Below are 19,156 nucleotides of genomic sequence, written 5' to 3'. Positions count from 1 at the left end.
TTCCCAGCCATGATTACTCTAAATATTTTATTATCTTCATTATAAAATTTAAATTTTAACATTGACTAATTTAATCACTGTATATCAACTGTAAAGTAGTCATCAACGTCAAACAACATTCATTCAAATGCCAACGGCCTCTCTAAGCGAAATAATTACAAAACACAAGAACATTAACACGCATACTATCTTGTAACTTACGACAACTTTCAGCCATGATTACTTTAAATATTTTATTATCATCATTTTAAATTTTAACATTGACAAATTTTAAACATTGTATATTAATTGTAACGTGAGCTATATGTATAAAATAAAATATTCGTCCAGTCTAAGTTCAAATGCAAAGATTATCTCAATATTCATCCTGTTTCATGTTATATCTACATAAAGCTCATGAATTTCATGTACCACATATATTGTTCTCTATTTTCCTTGTTATTTGCATAATATGTTATCATAGGTCCAGATAATATGTTTTGTTATATCTGAAGATGCCCTAAACGGCGAAAACGTTCATATATTGTTATTAAATAGCAAATAAACATTTGCAAGTTTATATGCCTTAAGATTGAAATTCATTAAATACTTATTAAAATAAAAATTAGCCTATCACTTTGATTTACTCCAAATAACATTTATATCTATACAAATAATGAATAAAAATTAGCCCTATAACTTTGATTTACTTCAAATCACATTTATATCTATACAAATAATGAATAAAAATTAGCCCTATCATTTGATTTACTCCAAATCACATTTATATCTATACACATAATGATTTACTTCCACCAGTAAAAAAGGCATTTTGCCAAACATCCGGGTTCTGCTAATAATACTACTCGTGTGCGGATGAGATCTGGCTGTGTAAGGGCTGACGCAGAATGGTCCATCTGTCAGCATCGGATTCACGAATACTACCCAGGCCACCTGTTGAACTTCATAATAATTATCACATGCATGGGGCACATAGTGGGCTATTGTAAGCCTAAGTAGGCTTACAAAATCCATCCCGTGTCCGGCTCACGAAAAGGCAAGCCAAAGGGATCAGATTCGAAACATGACGATCCTCTTTCTGGAGGAGTAAACCCTGATAAACTCGCATCCTTTCCTCAACTCTTAGGTGCGTGGCAGAAATGCACTTCAAAGTAGGCAACTCAGCAGAATTTATCCATTGCACTTTCCTGCAGTTATGTGGTGAAGGCCGTCATGTTTTGGAGCCAAGTATGCATTTATATTTGGTCATTGTTAAATCCACTGTGCAATAGTTTGAGTGGCAAGATGTATGGACCAGTTATGCAACGGATTATGTGAGCAAGTGAGTGAGTATATGAGGACAGAAGTCTATCCACAGGCTGTTCGGGAGAGTGTGTGACAAATTTTGAGGTATGATAGGTGGTGTCAAATGGAACAACTTTTACTTACGAACCCATATCCTGCTCCAGTACAAAGCTACATAACCTTGAAAGCAGTTTCAACCATAACTCGTTTGCAGGGTGGGATGCGTGGAACGAGAAATACAGCTGTTTTGTTGAGGCGACTCTTTTTATCTCCTCTCAAGTGCGTACATGTTTTCACATAACAAATGTAGACCTACCACACAAATTACAAATGATTACGTGTCAGTATTAATGTTTGGCCTATATACAGTGATGGTCTAAAGGCTATTCTCAACATGGCGCCCACCCAGCTCGTTGCATATATTTTATGTCTGCAAGTTCTGCATTTGTAAAACGCTCCTTTGCAACTTCTAAAAAAGGAGAACATTTAAAACAAGTTTAACAGCTACAGTAGACAAATGAATGAATTTTTACACAAAGATACATGCGTATTGCATTCCCTTAGCGTAATCTAAATGGCTTTTAAGGTACCCGGAGGTTTATTACTAACTAGTAAATACAGAATGGACAAAATAAAACTGGCCCGGACGCCTGGACGCTTTAACGCATGCACAACAGTGTAAGGATACAGATGCAGGCCCTTTTCTGATCATGTTTCGACACGACGTTCTCTTAATTCTCATTTGCAGAGATAAACGGCGTTGCGATTTCGTCGGACTTTGTTCCAGGCTTTCCAGCACTCGAGCAATGTTTTCTGGTGTTCGAACTCTTTTCGGGCAGTTACGGTTTTTATTCGCTACAGAGCCCGTTTCACGCCATTTTGCCACTAAGTTTTGCATTGCAGCCTTTGCTGGAGGTTTTGCCATAACACGTCCAGTCTGAAACTCTTGCGCTAACAGTTCCGCACACCTTTTCCATGAGTTGTGCTTCGCATAACACTCGACAATGAACACGCGTTGTTTTATCGTGAGCACCATTTTGTGTTGCATTCAACTGGCCACTAAACACGTCTGCTCCTCTCACTCACTCAAACGTAATGACACTGCGAAGCTCAGGACAGAGCATGTGGGAGATGCGCATGCACGGACATTTGACAGCAACCCATTATTGCATCGAAATCAGGTTTCCTGCATTGTCAGGGTCATTTCCGCGTCAGTCTTAAATTCATATATTTCATACATATTTTTCGCGGACCAGTTCTATTTTGCCCACCCCGTATAATGTTTACAAAAAGTACGGAAAACTCTTAGCATTATGCAACCAAAGATGGAGATACGTTCAACATGTTGCTGCAATTCCAGGCATTTAATACAGGAAAGAGATGAGCCAAAACTGTCTTGGGAAAAACTCTCTGCTTTCAACGGTATGTAGCTTCGTCGGATATGAGTTTATAAGCTAAAGTTATTGCATTTGGCACTACCTATCACATCTCAAAGTTTGTCACACACTCACCCGAACATCCTGTGCATGTAGACCTTTCACACAAATCAATTAGCCTATGCATACTATTCGCACTCGGGGGAAGCGGATACCTGTTGGATCGAAAGTTCGCGAGTTCAAGCTTGGATAAGGACAATGCATTTTAAAGAACAACAAATTTACAGCACGGCTTCTTCAGGAAGCGACGTAAATCCGGGGTTCTTTGTCGTTGATTTACGGCATATAGAAGAAAGAACCCTGTTCCTCGTAGAGAACTCCAGACAAAAATTTGTCTGATATGTTTGCCACTTCTCTCCCAAGTTGAATTTCTATTCTGAAGTTGAAAGACGTCGTTATACAATACTACTTAATTATACATACAACCTTCACATGGTAGGTTCATAGAAGTCACGGATCGTCCCTGAGCAATGAGCAGCACGCCATAGCGGTTCCGACTTGCACGACCATTTCTCAGGTGCTAGCTTTTGTCGCCGTAAGGTTATCCAGCACAGGGAACATGCTCATTATGTCTCCATTTGGCATCACCGAAGCTTGTACTTCTTACGCTAAAACCTGATTATTGATAGCTTGAGGTGATAGGAATTTAAATAATAGAATGAAATGGAGAGTATTAATGCAATTAAATTTGTAATGTCGAGAGACATTGAAGAATCCTGGGAATACTTATCTTCCAATCTTGTCCGTTCTAAGTATTACAAGTGTGATTAAAAAAGTAAGGTAACAAGAGCTCTCATGGGTGACATAATCCTAGGGTGACCAGGCGTCCTCTTTTTTCCGGACATTTCCTTCTTTTTAGATCTTTGTCCGAGGTCTGGGCGGATTTAAAAAAAAAATCGAGAAATGTCCTTCTTTTCGTAACTTGTATGCCTGATATTTTGAAATTATCCGATTTGACACCTTTTTCAAGTAACTTGCCTGTAGGTGGCAGCAGCATCGACGGAATTATACTCTTTGCCAACGATCATGGTAACTCTCTTTGCTCCCCCTTCTTATGGTCATTGCTCACAGGTAGCTAGTAAATCGAGAGATCAAGGTACGAATGTAAGTCTAAATAAATATTTTCTGTCCTCTTTAATAATTATAGTTCCCTTGACTTTCATATGTAGCTAACTGTAAAATCATTATTATTAAGTTTTTTATAATTATTTTGTAATAAAATAGACATTAATATACTTTTAAGTATGATATAAGCCTAATTCTCTACTGTAAATATTTTGTAATAAAATACATATTGACGTAATTTAAAATATAATATAGGCCTAAGCCTATTGTCACGTCGCTGTTATTTCCGGTGTAACTCCTCCTCTTTTCTTACGTCTTAGACTGTGAAGGCTCTATAAAGTCTAGGTAGGTATTATCGTTCGCCATTTTTGTTCTTTCGTTGCCGAATACCAGACGAGGAATCTATTTGCCGCACCGTTAAACATTATCATGTCGTAGCTCCTGTGATAAACAGACTCTCATAGGAGCTACGGCATTATAAAGTTTAACGGTACACCAAATAGCCTCCTCGTGTGCTTTCTTTTGACGCCAATGAAATAAACAAAATGGCGGGCGAATGTATTCGTTATTTATCGAACCTTAGGTAGTGCATAACGTCATCAGCAGCGAATGACAAGACTCATACGTTTAAATGTAGCCGACTTGCGGGCGAATGTATTTGTTATTTATCGAACCTTAGGTAGTGCATAACGTCATCAGCAGCGAATGACAAGACTCACACGTTTAAATGTAGCCGACTTGCAACTTGATTGACTGCCGGAAATATGAGTGACGCGACTATAAATCTAAGTACAATATTTTCTGTCCTCTTTTTTTTTTTTGAACAATGTCCTTTTTGAAGCTTTGTGTCCTCTTTTTTTTTATCGAAGTGAATCTGGTCACCCTATATATTCCCCCTCTTCGAATTTTCCGCCAGGACTGCAGCAGCAGAACACACCTTTGTCATGCAGCCATTAGATGGCGCATAATATGTTGCGTCAGACCTTCGCAATATCAGTTATAAAATAGTTGCGCGCACGGAAATATGGTCAAACGTTAAAGTGCGTAGAGTGATTCGGTTTTTCCGTCTGAAGGGCACCTGGCCAGCAAAAATTCATCGTAAACTTGTTGACATGTACGGTGTGAATTTGGTGCTTCCAGTGCGAAGTGCTGGACCATCGTCCCTACTGCCCTGACCTAGTACCCAGCGATTTCCACCTCTTCGGACCGTTTAAAAAGCACCTGGATGGTAACACCGATACGGTCATTCAGCAAGCCGTCATGACGTGACTTCAGGATTTCTTTTATGCCTGGATTGATGCCTTAGTCTACCGTTGTAGCAAGTGTTTGGAGAAGCTCGGTGACTATGTTGCAAAGTAATGCGTACCAGTGCCTACTACTGTGTATCAGTGTATCTGCCTGTGAAATAAAGTTTATCCATGAGAGCTCCATATTGAGAGCTTCCATATTGTTGAGCTGTTAATATCGAACTGCATTCTCAACAACTGCACAATGTACGAGCAACTTATAAAACGTTTTGCGTAATCGCAATATCTCTTTAGCCAAACAAAAGCGAGTTACTTACCAGCACGACAACGCTGTACTCATCAGTCAATTTCAACAAAATCCAAAATTCAAGAATTTAAAGACATTAGAGTTTTACAAATATTGCATGTTCTGATTATAATTTAATCCATTTGCGACACTTAAAAAACTCTTTGAGACTCGAAGTTCATACGGCGTTACAAGATTTTTATATCATTCTAAGTCCAAAGAATGTGAAAACTTTTGAATTAAACTACTGAGAGAAAGTTAAGACAGTCATAAAAAATAATGTACTTTGGAAGAATGATCTGTGTTTGTTATTTAAATCATCGTTAAATAAATATTATTGCCTTGTTTAACATTTTTCAATTAACGTTTTTCTTTATCGCGAGGAGAGGCTCGAAGGCTAGCACCACAGCCTCGAATGGACTTATTGTGCCTCCCCACTCCTATACTTAGGAATGGTTGTTAAGTACGAAGAGTCGCTTTCTTGATGAATATCATGACTAAAGGTAGGAAGTTCGTACCAAAACATTGATTTCAGGTTGTGTGCAGCCACGCATATAGAACATCTCGGTTATATTGCACTAGTTGTCTTCTGAGTATACCATACTCTGTTCACATAAACAACTCACAGTATATTCTCAAGTGTGGATGGATGACTTTCGTAACTACATTACAGCAATATATAGAGTAGAGAAGCAGTTTCATTACGTGCTAACATTTGCAGAGTAGTTGTGCAGTTTAATGAGCGGTTTTTAACATGGGAGAATTTAAATCTTCCAATCACATAAAGTTGAATGCAATACTTCAAGATTTACTGGTAATGACACAGCCTATCAACAAATGGAGAAACATGTTATCTGGAAATTATGTAATGTGTGTGTATATATAATGTAAAGAACGAATATAATTTAGGGATATTGTGCTACGAAATATTTATATGGAATACTCTTCTTTGCATGGGGGATAGAACGATCAAGAGAAACAAATTATATATAATTTTGTGCTTTCTCGACCTATGTATGATGTTGGTATGTTTCAATATTCCTTCAAACAATTATCTGCAGCAGTCATTCTGCTGTGATCCAGAAATATAAACATTTTATTACTGACGCAAAGAGATGTGGAAGAATAATTATATTGTTCAAATATAGGCTATATAATGTATATCTATCCGCAGAAGTCCCAATAGTCATTAAAGCAAACATGAGAAGTGTTCTTGAAACGAATTATGGGTTTAATGCGATGTGGCATATACCCATAAGAAATACACTACAGACTAGAGTCACAAAACTGTTGTTGACGTGGTGATACAGAGTAAAGAATATTGTATCATATTTCAGATTTGCTCCAGTTACGTCAGGCTATGGTGCGAATCGGAGTCACATGGTTATCATAGTCTAGTCATGGCCATCGTGATACTTGCCTACTATTAATACATGTTCAAAGTTCTTAAAACAAAAGAATAATGCTGTATTAAATTAATGTTAAATGTGCATTTATTTCTTCAATGTTGGCCATGTTATGACTGAATGTGACGTCGCGCCGTAGCGAGTTAGGACTTGTGACGTAGAGTGAACATTTTCAGGGTACAAATATTTTTCTAACCATAAAATAGTATACATTATTATTAATTGTAACAATGCTAGATACATATTACGCATTTTGTTTGTTATTCTTATATGTATGGATGGATAAATTAATTTATATCGAAAATGACTGAGAATGTAATTGTCAATCATTGTTTTTTTTATACAGTCTTAGGTTCTAAAGGTAGGCGGTCACTTACCTGAAAAAATTAGTTCGTTGCGTTCGGATTTTTATTATAGTATCGCCACAGTATCGCTCACTTGTACGCATTTTCGAATGAATAATCAAATAGTGTTGTAATTTACCGCTAGAGCGCATTATTTCATTGTAGTGTTCTTAACTGACCTGGAAATAAAATGAATAGCTCTGTAGCTGGGTAATTTTCGGTGCTGGACCCCGGACTCATTTCACCGGCATTATCACCTTCATCTCATTCAGACGCTAAATAACCTGAGCTGTTGATAAAGCGTCGTAAAATAACCTACTAAAATAAATAAATAGCTCTGTAACTCAAACTGTGAAGGACATACCTGGTTAATTTAGTATTTTCCCAATCTCGTCCTATATGAAGGGTACACGGGAAAAACGATCAAGGTCTATCAAAAATCGAAATTGAGTTAATAATGCTATCTTATAGTGGAAAGGAAGTACTATCATGTGGTTTAGCTAGTAATAAGAAATCATCGTTCTTGACATTCCACTAAGTCAACTTCTATTAAATAGACACATAACAAAGTATTAAGTGCTTAAACTTTAAAATTCATTTTTCTCGAAACTTTCTAAAATGGACCTTGATCGTTATTCCCGTGTACCTTCATATGTTCTTTCTCTATATTACATTGCTATAATTCTAATTTCATAAATTACAAAGCTCTTCATACTGTTGGACTTAATGAAATAAGCTTTGCGTCATCCATTTCATTATACCTTCAATATTACCGGGATTGGAGGCCTTGCAATCGATATATTTGCCATGAAATTCTCTATGTCGATCTTGGATCGTACGAAAATCCGTTTAGAATTGTCTGGTAAGAATTCTGATCGGAATCCGGTCATGCGAACAGAGATGCTCCTTTTCTTAAAAAAAAAAAAAAAAAAAAAAAAAAAAAAAAAAAAAAAAAAAAAAAACCGAACGCGCCGTACGGATCCGTTCCGGTAGGCGGGCGCCTACCTTTATACTACCACAGTTGCGCCGTTTTTTTATTTCTTCACCACTTGCGCTAGGCACGCACTTACCGAAAAAAAATCTGGCCGTATCGCCTCTGTCCGCATGGCCGGATTCCGTTCAGAATTCTGGCCAGAGAATTCTAAAGGGATATCCGTACTGTCCAAGATCGAAATAAAGACTGTCATGGCAAATATATCGATTGCAAGGCCTCCAATCGCTGTAATATCACAGTCTAGTATATACACTCACGAAGCTTGAGTTGTTGAGAGTACTAGGAACAATAGACTGTGCCTGTACTATTTCGCATTGTCTGTGATGAGGCGATAGTAGCGATCCTAGTGGTTAGCAACTATCTATGGATGCATATCCCTACGTATTGAGCTTCGTGACTGTATATATTAGACTGTGGTAATATTGAAGATATAGTGAAATGTATGATAAAAGCTTATTTTATGCTCGACCATGCCGAAATGTAGTAATTATACACCTGGTAGCAGTCCTTTAATGCATGTCATTAAAGTACACCTATTCATTAAAGTTCAGGTTTTCGATTATTCTAGGATATGCAATCGAAAGACAACTAGGGAAACTTCACGGAGGCTGGAAATCCAATCTTGTCGCAGAAGCTTATGTTCTGTTACTATAATAAATAGCGTTAATTGTAAATAATATTCAAATAAATTCAATTTGTCATCTCGTTTTTCAATGTCGAATTCAATTTCAAGGTTATATCAGATTAATGTTTATCTTACTCTCTAGATTATATCAAGGTCGTCGACATTCGTTTCCCGGAAAAAATCAATACTTTCGCGTCTGCGCACATCTCACAATTTATGAGGTAGGCTATTGCACTCACATAATAATATGAATACTTATGAATAATTTCAACTTAGAAATACGGTCGAGCATAAAAAGTCATATGAAACTTGCCTATAATGGTAATTAAGACGCTCGTATGAAAATTATGAAACGAGCGCAAGCGAGTTTCATAAACATCCTCGCGTCTTAATTACTAACATCATAGGCTCGTTGCATAATGTACTATTATTAAGTCCAACAGTATGAAGAGCTTTATAATTTACGAAATTAGAAACATACCAATGTAATATGGAGGAAGACTGTATGGGATGAGCTTGGGAAAATGCTAAATTAACCAGGTATGTCCGTCATAATCTATTTAAGACAGAGCTATTCATTTTATTTCCAGATTCAGCTCAGAGCACTACAATGAAATAATACGCTCTAGCGGTAAATTAAAACACTATTTGATTATTAATTCGGAAATGCGGATAAGTGAGCGATACTATAATAAAAATCCGAACGCGGCGAACGAATTTTTTTCCGGTAAGTGCCCAGCTAGCTTAAATATGACTTCGTCATCATTATGATTCGAATCCGGTTCCGCAGTCATCATAAGCCAATTGAGCTTCAAATATGGCGTTTCAATTAACTTACAATTAATACTTATGTAATTTTTTTTCTAGCATCTGAATATATTTTAGTGGCTATTACATTAATGTTTTTTTACAGTGTTTCTTTTTTCTTCTCTCTAGTGAAGTCATCTACACAGACGCCAATACTGAGATATGTTAAAGGGAAATTCAATTCTGGACGTCTCACTGCCATCCTTGGACCATCAGGGGCTGGAAAGACTTCTTTACTGAATGTCTTAACGGGATTTAAGTAAATTAATAAGTTCCATATATCTTTTGTGTCTATTTATTTTTCCTTCTTGTTCGTCTTCTTCATACATTAGAGGTCACTAATATATACACCATGTCCCGCTTAGAGGGATCGAGAAATAAATGCTCACCACTTAAACCAGATAAAGATATCGTTGAGATTTACATCTGACAAGATAGAGAAACTGTCCAAGTTTACGAAACAAAGTCTGAAAACAGCTGCATGCGTAACTTTCGTTTGTTTGTTGCTAAAACAAGCCTGGCGCCATTTTGTAGGAGAACACGCCATGGTCAACATGTGGACACCACAACAGAAAGTTCAATGTGTGCTATGGCTAGCAGAAGAAAAATCTGTTACGTCGTGTTCGTCGTACATGGATAAGTGGATCGGAAGACGAGGACCCATTGCTTGACCAATCAGGTCACCCGATCTGAACCCCTTGGACTTTTTTTCTGAGGCTTTGTGAAGGATGCTGTGCACCAAAGAGGCGGAGCTAACTCTTTGGAGGAACTGAGACAACGCATCACAAAATGCAGCTGCGCTAGTGACTCTACAAATGCTACAAAACACTTGGCGGGAGGTTGAATACCGTCGTTTAGGTGTCTGCAGGGCAACTCAAGGTTCACACATCGAGTTGCATTCAGCATTCTCCGAAACTCGGAGAGTTGTTGCATCAAGTTACGTAAAAAGCTATGTTAATAAACCATTATTTACACTTGAAATTATCACTTATTTCTCGATCCCTCTAAGCTGAACACGGTGTATTTTCTGAATTTTTTTAGATAAGTTAAATGTATTTTATAGGATGCTTAATAATTTCAAACTTATTAACCTGCGTTTTAAGCTCAAAAGGAATAACTATTGAAACGGTAAATCTCTTCATTTAGTTTTCACATTAATAGATTTAGAGATTGTAGTTTAATTGAAGGCGCTAGAAAATGTATGCCTTGAAGTAAGTATGACTCTTAAAATGTATTTATTATTATTTATATTTCTGTATAAATTAATAAATATTGCGTGTACGATATTTGTGATACTAATATATTCATCTCATCCTTAGTGTTATGAATCGTTCAGGAAAAAGCAGAAACATATTCAGCAAATATTAAAAGTGAATTTGGTTCATATCTCTAAACCTTAGATCCATTTTTCTCTAGTTGTAGTACTTTCTACAATGATCAGGGACGCAGAATCTCTTAATTTTATCAATTAATGGTTATGCGTAATTCATTTTGTTTTATTTGCGCTATTCCGAGCTAAAGATCTCTGAAGTAATTATTATCATCTGTTTCAGAATAAATGGTGTATCTGGTTCTGTTAAAGTAAATGGAAAGGAGCGTAATGTTTCGAAATTCAGGAAGCTTTCATGTTACATAAAGCAGGATTTTGCGATGTTGGCTTTATTAACCACAAAGGAGACCATGATGTTTGCAGCAGATTTGAAGTTGGATTCTAGTATATCAAAGGAACAGAAGAAAATAATTGTAAGTTGAAACTATTAAATGTTATTATGATGACAGGATTCTCTTGTTGGTTACTACATTGCTTCCATTGATCATCCCTTCAAGTAGTTTGGCTATTTAAACAAACATCACAATGGTTTGATCATTCCTTCTGCTAAATGAAGTAAATTACTACAGTAATACGTGATATTAGTCTCTATTCAAACTTCATTATTTTATTTTTAATAAAGACAGTCTATTTGTAATAGACACAAGCTTACAATATGGAATTTAATTTATTCTTATTGCTATATTAATAACAAACAATGTAAATGGAGCTGATTAGCCAATCAGAGTGAATGTTTAATAATGAAACGCGCCCTGCAAATTAATTGCAGTTAAAAATTTCGCGCTCCCCTCATCATACTCACCTATGAAGGAACTACTGTACATCCAAGGACAACACCTTGGCTGGAACTGTTATGGTTGGTGGGTGAAAAGCGGATCCAAAAATCCCGAAAAATCGCTGCCATTGTTCAGTGAACTTTTATTCGTGTTTCACAAAGTAGCAATATTTATTTTCACTATGTTTCTTTCATATAAACAATTATTTGTAGGCCTAGTTTCTCGTTTCAATGATTTATTTCCTTTCAAAACTAAAATAGTCCCTTTCATTGTGTTCATGGTTTAGATAATGCATATTTATCTATGTAGTGGCAATCAGTGTTTAATTTAGAAATACATACAAGTTTTTATTAATTTGAATATTAAGTATTTAATTGAAGGGTTCAGATACATAGTGGGCCAAGCGCCATTTATTAAAAACGGAGAAAGCAATGGTTAAAGCTAAGTGAATACCATAGTTTAATAAGAATTGACATATCATTTAATGTTTTAATGTGTATACTTATATTATTTGCTATATGTTTCCATTGAATTATAGTAGTAACTTCATTTTAACCCTTGTTTTCTACGGTTTTAGTAAATGGCAATATTATGGATTTATTAATTTGTCCTACAGAATAAACTCTGTAATGTTGACAATTAATATTTGAGGAGAAAAATTCGCTCCGGCGCCGGGGATCGAACCCGGGTCCTTGGTTCTACGTACCAAGCGCTCTGACCACTGAGCTACGCCGAATTCAATCCACAGCACCGGATCGAATCTTCCTCCTTCAGTGTTTCCCTTTGTGGCCTGACTCGAAGTTAGGCATATATAATATAATGGCAGTTGACACTAGACATACACATCAACATATATGTCTAACTTGGAGTCAGGCCACAAAGGGAAACACTGAAGGAGGAAGATTCGATCCGGTGCTGTGGATTGAATTCGGCGTAGCTCAGTGGTCAGAGCGCTTGGTACGTAGAACCAAGGACCCGGGTTCGATCCCCGGCGCCGCACAGTGGTCTAGAATGCAAATTTAGCGGGACATATTAATAACTTTTCAACTACCTAACAGATTTTTATGAAATTTTACACAGTAGTTACAGGTAGCATATACGTTTTGTATGCAAGCTCTCTTTACGTTGGTATAAGGGGAACTACCCCTTATAGAGGGGCGCATTATACAAAATTAGAAACTTTTCTGCTATCTCACAGATTTTTATGAAATTTTACAAAGCAGTTACAAGTAGCATATATGTTTTGTATACAAGCTCTGATTACGTTCGTACAAGGGGAACTACCCCTTATAGGGGGCGTAATTAGACAAAATTAGTAACTTTTCTCATATTTAACAGATTTTTTATGAAATTTTACAAAGTAGTTACAGATAGCATGTATGTTTTGCATACAAGCTCTCGTTACGTTGGTATAAGGGGAACTACCCCTTATAGGGGGCGCAATTAAACAAAATTAGTAACTTTTCTCCTATTTGATAGATTTGTATGAAATTTCACAAAACAGTTACAAGGAACACATATGTTTTGTATACAAGCTCTGATTACGTTGGTATAAGGAGAACTATCCCTTTTAGGGGGCACAATTAGACAAAATTAGTAACTTTTCTCCTATTTAACAGATTTTTATGAAATTTTTCAAAGTAGTTACAGGTAGCATGTATGTTTTGTATTCAAGCTCTCATTACGTTGGTCTAAGTGTAACTACCCCTTATAGGGGGGCGCAATTAGACAAAATTAGTAACTTTTGTCCTATCTAACAGATTTTTATGAAATTTTATATAGTAGTTACACTTAGTGCATTTGTTTTGTGTACAAACTCTGTTTACGTTGGTATGAGCAGAAGTGCCCCTTACAGGGGAATGCATTTAGACAAAATCTTATGGGGGGGGGGGAAATGTAACATTTTAGGTACTATTGCACCTTTTAGACACTCGGAAAGCTTATTTGGTACATAATTAACAAGCTGTCATCTTGAATTCCCTGATATTGAAATAACTGCAACCGAGAAAAATTGCACTACTGCACCTCGAAAGAATAGTGCTCATAAATTATTACTTCCGCAAATCTGCGCACCTTAAGACTAGATTTAAAATAGAGGTAAATAGTGGAGGAAGTGAAAAAAAATCATTTTTGGACGAACCAAAGGGTTTTTTTTTCTCTACCTTAGCAAAGTCTGCACTCAATGGTTATATTTATATTTTGTCCCGTGTCCATTCATGCTAATTTGACATGCTATAATAACATTAAATGTAACACAAACAAACAGTGTTACATACCTAAAGAACTACTTGACATGTTGATACCAAATATGAATAGAATCGACCACTTACAACAGAGTTATAGCACAAGGAAAACGGCAGACTCGCGGCTCTTGCTGAGTAAGAATGCTGGGTGGCGAAATGTGGCATGTTACCGCCTTCTTATCTCGCTATGCAGCCACCTCCGCTGATTAAGATTATCAATTCAGTGTTACTCAGTTATATAGGAAAAATAATTTAAGGGTTTAATTTCATTTTTTTACATGTCATTTTTCTCCATTTGTCCTCCTAAATATGGATTTTAGACCACTGTGCACCGGAGCGAATTTTTCTCCTCAAATATTAATTTAGTAAATGACGCTTGGCCCACTGTGGTTCTGAACCCTTCAATTGCGCCAGTAATATGTAACAATTGTGCTGCCGCTATTTAATGTCATATTCTGTTTGTATGTGTAATATCGCTGGCCAAATGTTACAAGGGTGTATGTAGTAATATTTCTGACATAGACATAGAACCTTGTAATATTGAGTCAGCGATATATAAATATTCTAATGCAATAATAAAGTTAATGTTCATTTATTCATGTCCAATGTGTTGTTCATTAAAAACAGATAGGCCTACAGCTACTGCACGGAACCTTTGCTCCATTACCACACACTCGGTTGTTCGGGGCAAGCGAGCGAGCTAGGGAGATGCACTGCGCATATCAGTTGATGACCACTGGCCTATATAAACGTAAACTGCATAAATTATCAGTGAGGTCAGATATGTTTTCTTTTTGAGATTTTGAAGGATGTCTTCTATTGTACATATATGGAATTAAAAACATAAAGGTTTATTTTTTTGTGTGCGCAGTATACTTTATTTCTCTGTATTTTGAATGATATTTAAGAAAACAAATTTAAACGAGGCAACATGATGAAATGAAGTAAGCGAATTGCTGTGAAATCCGTAAAACATACAAAGAGAATTTTGTATTTATTATATTTCATTAGCAACGGAAAAATACAAGCTGCACTTAATAAAATCTCAATAAAATTTAATGTGAAAATTAATAGGTCGATTAAATTTATCCTTACAGCTTATCAAAGGATATATTAGAGTAAGAATATGAATAGGAAAAATTCATTATGTAAGCAATAATACTGCTCAGCACTTAAAAAGAGTCCCTTCAGACGAAACCACTTTCAGAAACGCTGCTAACGCACTGCCGCTTGTGAATAATGTATTAAATGGAGGCCTTCAGACACAGCCACAGCCACAGCCACAGAATCAGTCGCGCTGCAGACGCTCTGAATGGTCGGCTTCGCCGCTGGTGTCAGCCACTAAAAGTGGCGCTTCTCGTCGCGATACGTAGAATGAAATGCTAGGTTTCAGACGGGCCACAGCCAGGCCACTATTTTAGTGGCACGTGAATAGCGCGTACGTGGCGCTGCTAACGGACGACTGCTGGGCCACCAATTCTCTATTATACCTACACCGTCACGACAGTATACAGACTATGTTACGACAGAATAATATAGAATGACGATAATAATAATAATAATAATAATAATAATAATAATAATAATAATAATAATAGTAGTAGTAGTGATAATATAACCAGAGACTAGACAATTAAATAGCTGGACAAGTGCGAATTACGGATATATTATTTATGTAGTAAAATCTCCTTTATTTCATGTTAAAATAAAATAATGCATCTAAGATAATGTAAATAAATTAACAAAGAGATAAAAAATTAGTTTATCTCAGGTTCGAACTTGGTTCAATTATACCACGGCCTTTGACTTTACCATTACACTACAAACACTATTGTAGTATAGCCTATTGGTTGAATTACGCGCTATGAATGGTTTCATGTTTGCTACCTATTATATTTAATTTTGAACTCTTAAAAATTGAACAGAAATATGTTTTATGCCATATTGTCTCTCATTTGCGTAATTTTAAATTAATGTTTTTATCGTCCCGTTGTAAATCATCAAACAATGTGTATGGAAGTTCTCGATTCAATTTTTCTAAAACTAATGTATGAACCTAGCCTCTTCTTCTGTTTTTACGTCCATTCTTTCTCCGTGTGAGCAAAGTTGCAAAAGTATATCTCCTTTTACGTCCATGCTTACTGGAAGACTGAAAAATTCTCTTCAAAAATTTAGTGTATTAAGCAGCACCACTAACGCGCGTTCGAAGCGCCACTAACGCTCCACTAAAATGGCCTCCAGTATTGCCAACACATAAATTGTATCCTCGTCAGTCTAACATCTGGAAATCCGCCAGAATCCGTCAAAATTAAAAAAAAAAAAAGTAAATAAGACTCACTGAATATGTCTATATATAAATAAAAAGCAAATTTTAACACAACTTGATTACCAATCTTGATTAAAATAATAATTCGTCAACGTTTGACTAGATTACGAGGAAATCTGAAACAGGAGATTCCTTAACATGGTACAGTACAAGCAGGGCTGTTAAAAAAAAGGTAAATTCTCCCAAAAATTAAACAATTAAAAACGACAGCAGCTAAAAAAGTTAAAAGGCTGTTTAAATCGCAATTTCCGCCAGAAAATCCGTCACCCGTCAAAGCCATTCTTTTCCCGTCCACTACGTTGAAATTCCGTCAGTTAACTGACGGAATTTCCGTCAAGTTGGCAACACTGATGGCCTCGTCTGAAGGGACCCTTACTTCCATTGCTGGGGAATGTTTAATATGAGGTCAGCAGTCTGCTGGTTGGCCTTGGCCCTTCATGAACAGTTTCGTCGCAGATTGTTATCGGATGTCTTTCTCTAATTTTTTTTCTTTAATATGCAATTGTGCAAGACAAATTTCTTTTTATAGCTTAAGACAGTCATTCTCAAACTGGGGGCCGCGGCCCTCTGGAAATCCAGAGAACAGTTAATGGGGGATCGCGAAGAAAATATAATAGGCTAATGATGATGATGATAATAATAATAATAATAATAATAATAATAATAATAATAATAATAATAATAATAATAATCAAGGGACCGATTTTTTTCCGAATTGCGTAAGTTTACGCATTATAGAAAACTACTCAATTCTTAAGGTGAAAATAATTGGAAAAAACAAAAAATGGAAATTTTTTTTAAGTCTGAAAAATAAAATAATGTTTCAGTTCTCTAAATCTGTGGTTATTTTGGCTCTATGACAATTCAGAACCCTTCAGGAGTCCAGAGCGTGCGTGGCCTGCAGCCCTTTAAACCGACACTCAGTTGTCATTCTGACAGGCTTTGTTCTTCATTCTAACTAATTTTACTTCTCAGTCAATTCATACATCGCGCTGTTATGTAGGAGAAAACTTTATGTGGTAGACCTGCATAGGAAAGAAGGATATCGATAGTGTCATATAGATGTACTTTGACACTCGTTTTCTCGACTTTTCAATTTTAAACATTTTGTATTATCAGAATGCTCTAATGAATGCAAATTTTTCTCCAATCTCAGTGAAATTTTGCACAGAAGTCCACAAAAGCATGTGAAGTAAAGTGGCATTATGTGTTTTCCTCTGCTATTCAAAGTATTGAAATCACCATGCTTTGAGGATGTGATAAGTTTAAAAAAAATCGAAAAATTAACAACTAACAGGGTAAATATTTTTTTTCTCAAAAAGTAATTGAAGAAATATGAAACTCATATGTCATATTTTACATAGGTACATCTGTCAGGAATAAATTAAATATGAATTTAAAAAAAATATGTAAACTTTGAAAATTGGGAAAATTATAATTCAGTATTACCTAGCGGCCTAGCGGAGTGATACAGGGCTAGCCTTGCATTCGGGAGATCCTGGGTTCGATCCCAGGGGCCGGCAAATGCTGGGATTGTACCTCTTGAAATTCTGGCCGTGGACGGCGATCCTTCCTTTAATCCTTTCATATGTGTGAGTGAATGATGTATAATGTCTTAAATGAAGGGTTCAGGACCATAGTGGGCCAAGCGCCATTTGAAAACCCGTAGAAAACAAGGGTTAAAGTGAAGTTATTACCATAATTCAATGGAAGCACATAGCAAGTAAAATAAAGTATGCACATTAAAACTAAATGACATGTCAATCTTCATTTAACTATGGTATTCACTCAACTTTAACCCTCGCTTTCTCCGTTTTTAAGAACTGGCACTTGGCCCACTATGGCTCTGAACCCTCCAAATGTTTGTGTTGTATCGGAGGTGGCTCTGGCATTGAGTTGATCCCTCATCCGGGGAGGCCTTCCATGTCCTTGTGGTCAAAAAAGTATGTATGTGATCCAATAGACAAATTCCTGTAAGGCCCGTGTGGCGTGGGTCGTATAAATTAACCTAAAAGGGAGAGGTTAAACTAAGGTATAGAAAGAAAGAAATAATTCAGTATTGAAAAAAATACAAAAATTAATTATAAGTAAACTAACTAAAATTTCAAAATGAATATATGTGTATTGCATATCTTCATTTGTGGTAAAAGTTTCAGATTAATTGGTGTACAAATGTACAAGGTAGAAATTTCTCTGCTCCGTAGCCTGTACGTTACATTAGGAGCCTCTATAATAAAATTATCACTATTATATACCTTTTTGAGTGAGCCTCGACGACGACGCTGGCTGACATAGGTTATGCACTTTTGTTATTACTACATCATAATTTTATTACTATCTCGTTGATTTTTTCGTTACAGGTTATCTTCGCCTTTCTTTTCATTCGACCGTTTCCTTGCAGCCACTCGTTTATTATTATTTTATCTTTTTGTTTAAGCGTGTCATACATATGCGTTTTGTCACACTTGAACCGCGTTTTCATATCCCCTACATTACAATAATACAATTCATAATAAACTAGATATTTAGTTTTTCTTTTGTTTTAGGTCAATCAGATACTTGAAATTCTTGGACTGGAGAAAACAGTGAATACTCTTGTTGGTAAATTATCTGGGGGAGAGAAGAAGAGACTGTCAATCGGTGTAGAGCTGCTTACAAACCCACCAGTTATGTTCTTTGATGAACCTACAAGGTAAGTTTTGTATGTCTAATCAGTAGTCCGAAGTCTGGTTGGAACTTCATAAGTGACATCAATAAAGCATCACTCATGAGGCAACTAGTGACCAGTTCCTTTTCCCCTCCATTACATACATCACTAGTCTCTTCCTTAGTTCTTTCTGCAGAGGTCCGTAGAAGATGCTCCTTTTTCTGTTAAAAGCTTTCTTAGCCATTGCTGTCCTCCTTTTGACTTCCTGACAGCAGCTCATGTTATTGGTTATAGTACATTCCAAGTATTTGATGTTGTTCACATGCTTTACTGTCTCATT

General features: G+C 36.3%; 1 protein-coding gene across 5 annotated transcripts in view; it reads left to right on the top strand.

The window, feature by feature from the left end:
- The window catches only part of LOC138703129 (ATP-binding cassette sub-family G member 1-like), a 57,569-nt gene that overhangs the window by 17,282 nt on the left and 21,131 nt on the right, over positions 1–19,156 (top strand). For 4 of the 5 annotated variants that reach the window (XR_011332975.1, XM_069830744.1, XM_069830743.1 and 1 more), the window contains exons 2-4: positions 9,624–9,753; positions 11,048–11,237; positions 18,716–18,861. Coding sequence is in view for 4 of the 5 variants with exons in the window: in XM_069830744.1 (XP_069686845.1) it covers positions 9,624–9,753; positions 11,048–11,237; positions 18,716–18,861 (466 nt within the window). In the remaining variant the exon portion in view is untranslated. Of the gene's footprint in view, positions 1–9,600; positions 9,754–11,047; positions 11,238–18,715; positions 18,862–19,156 lie in introns of all 5 variants that reach the window. The other variant, XM_069830745.1, reaches the window with a different exon arrangement.

The sequence above is a fragment of the Periplaneta americana genome, chromosome 7, assembly GCF_040183065.1.
Source record: "Periplaneta americana isolate PAMFEO1 chromosome 7, P.americana_PAMFEO1_priV1, whole genome shotgun sequence".
Lineage (NCBI taxonomy): Eukaryota > Metazoa > Arthropoda > Insecta > Blattodea > Blattidae > Periplaneta > Periplaneta americana.
Note: the sequence above shows the minus strand (reverse complement) of the source record. Positions and strands in the feature narration are given on the sequence as shown.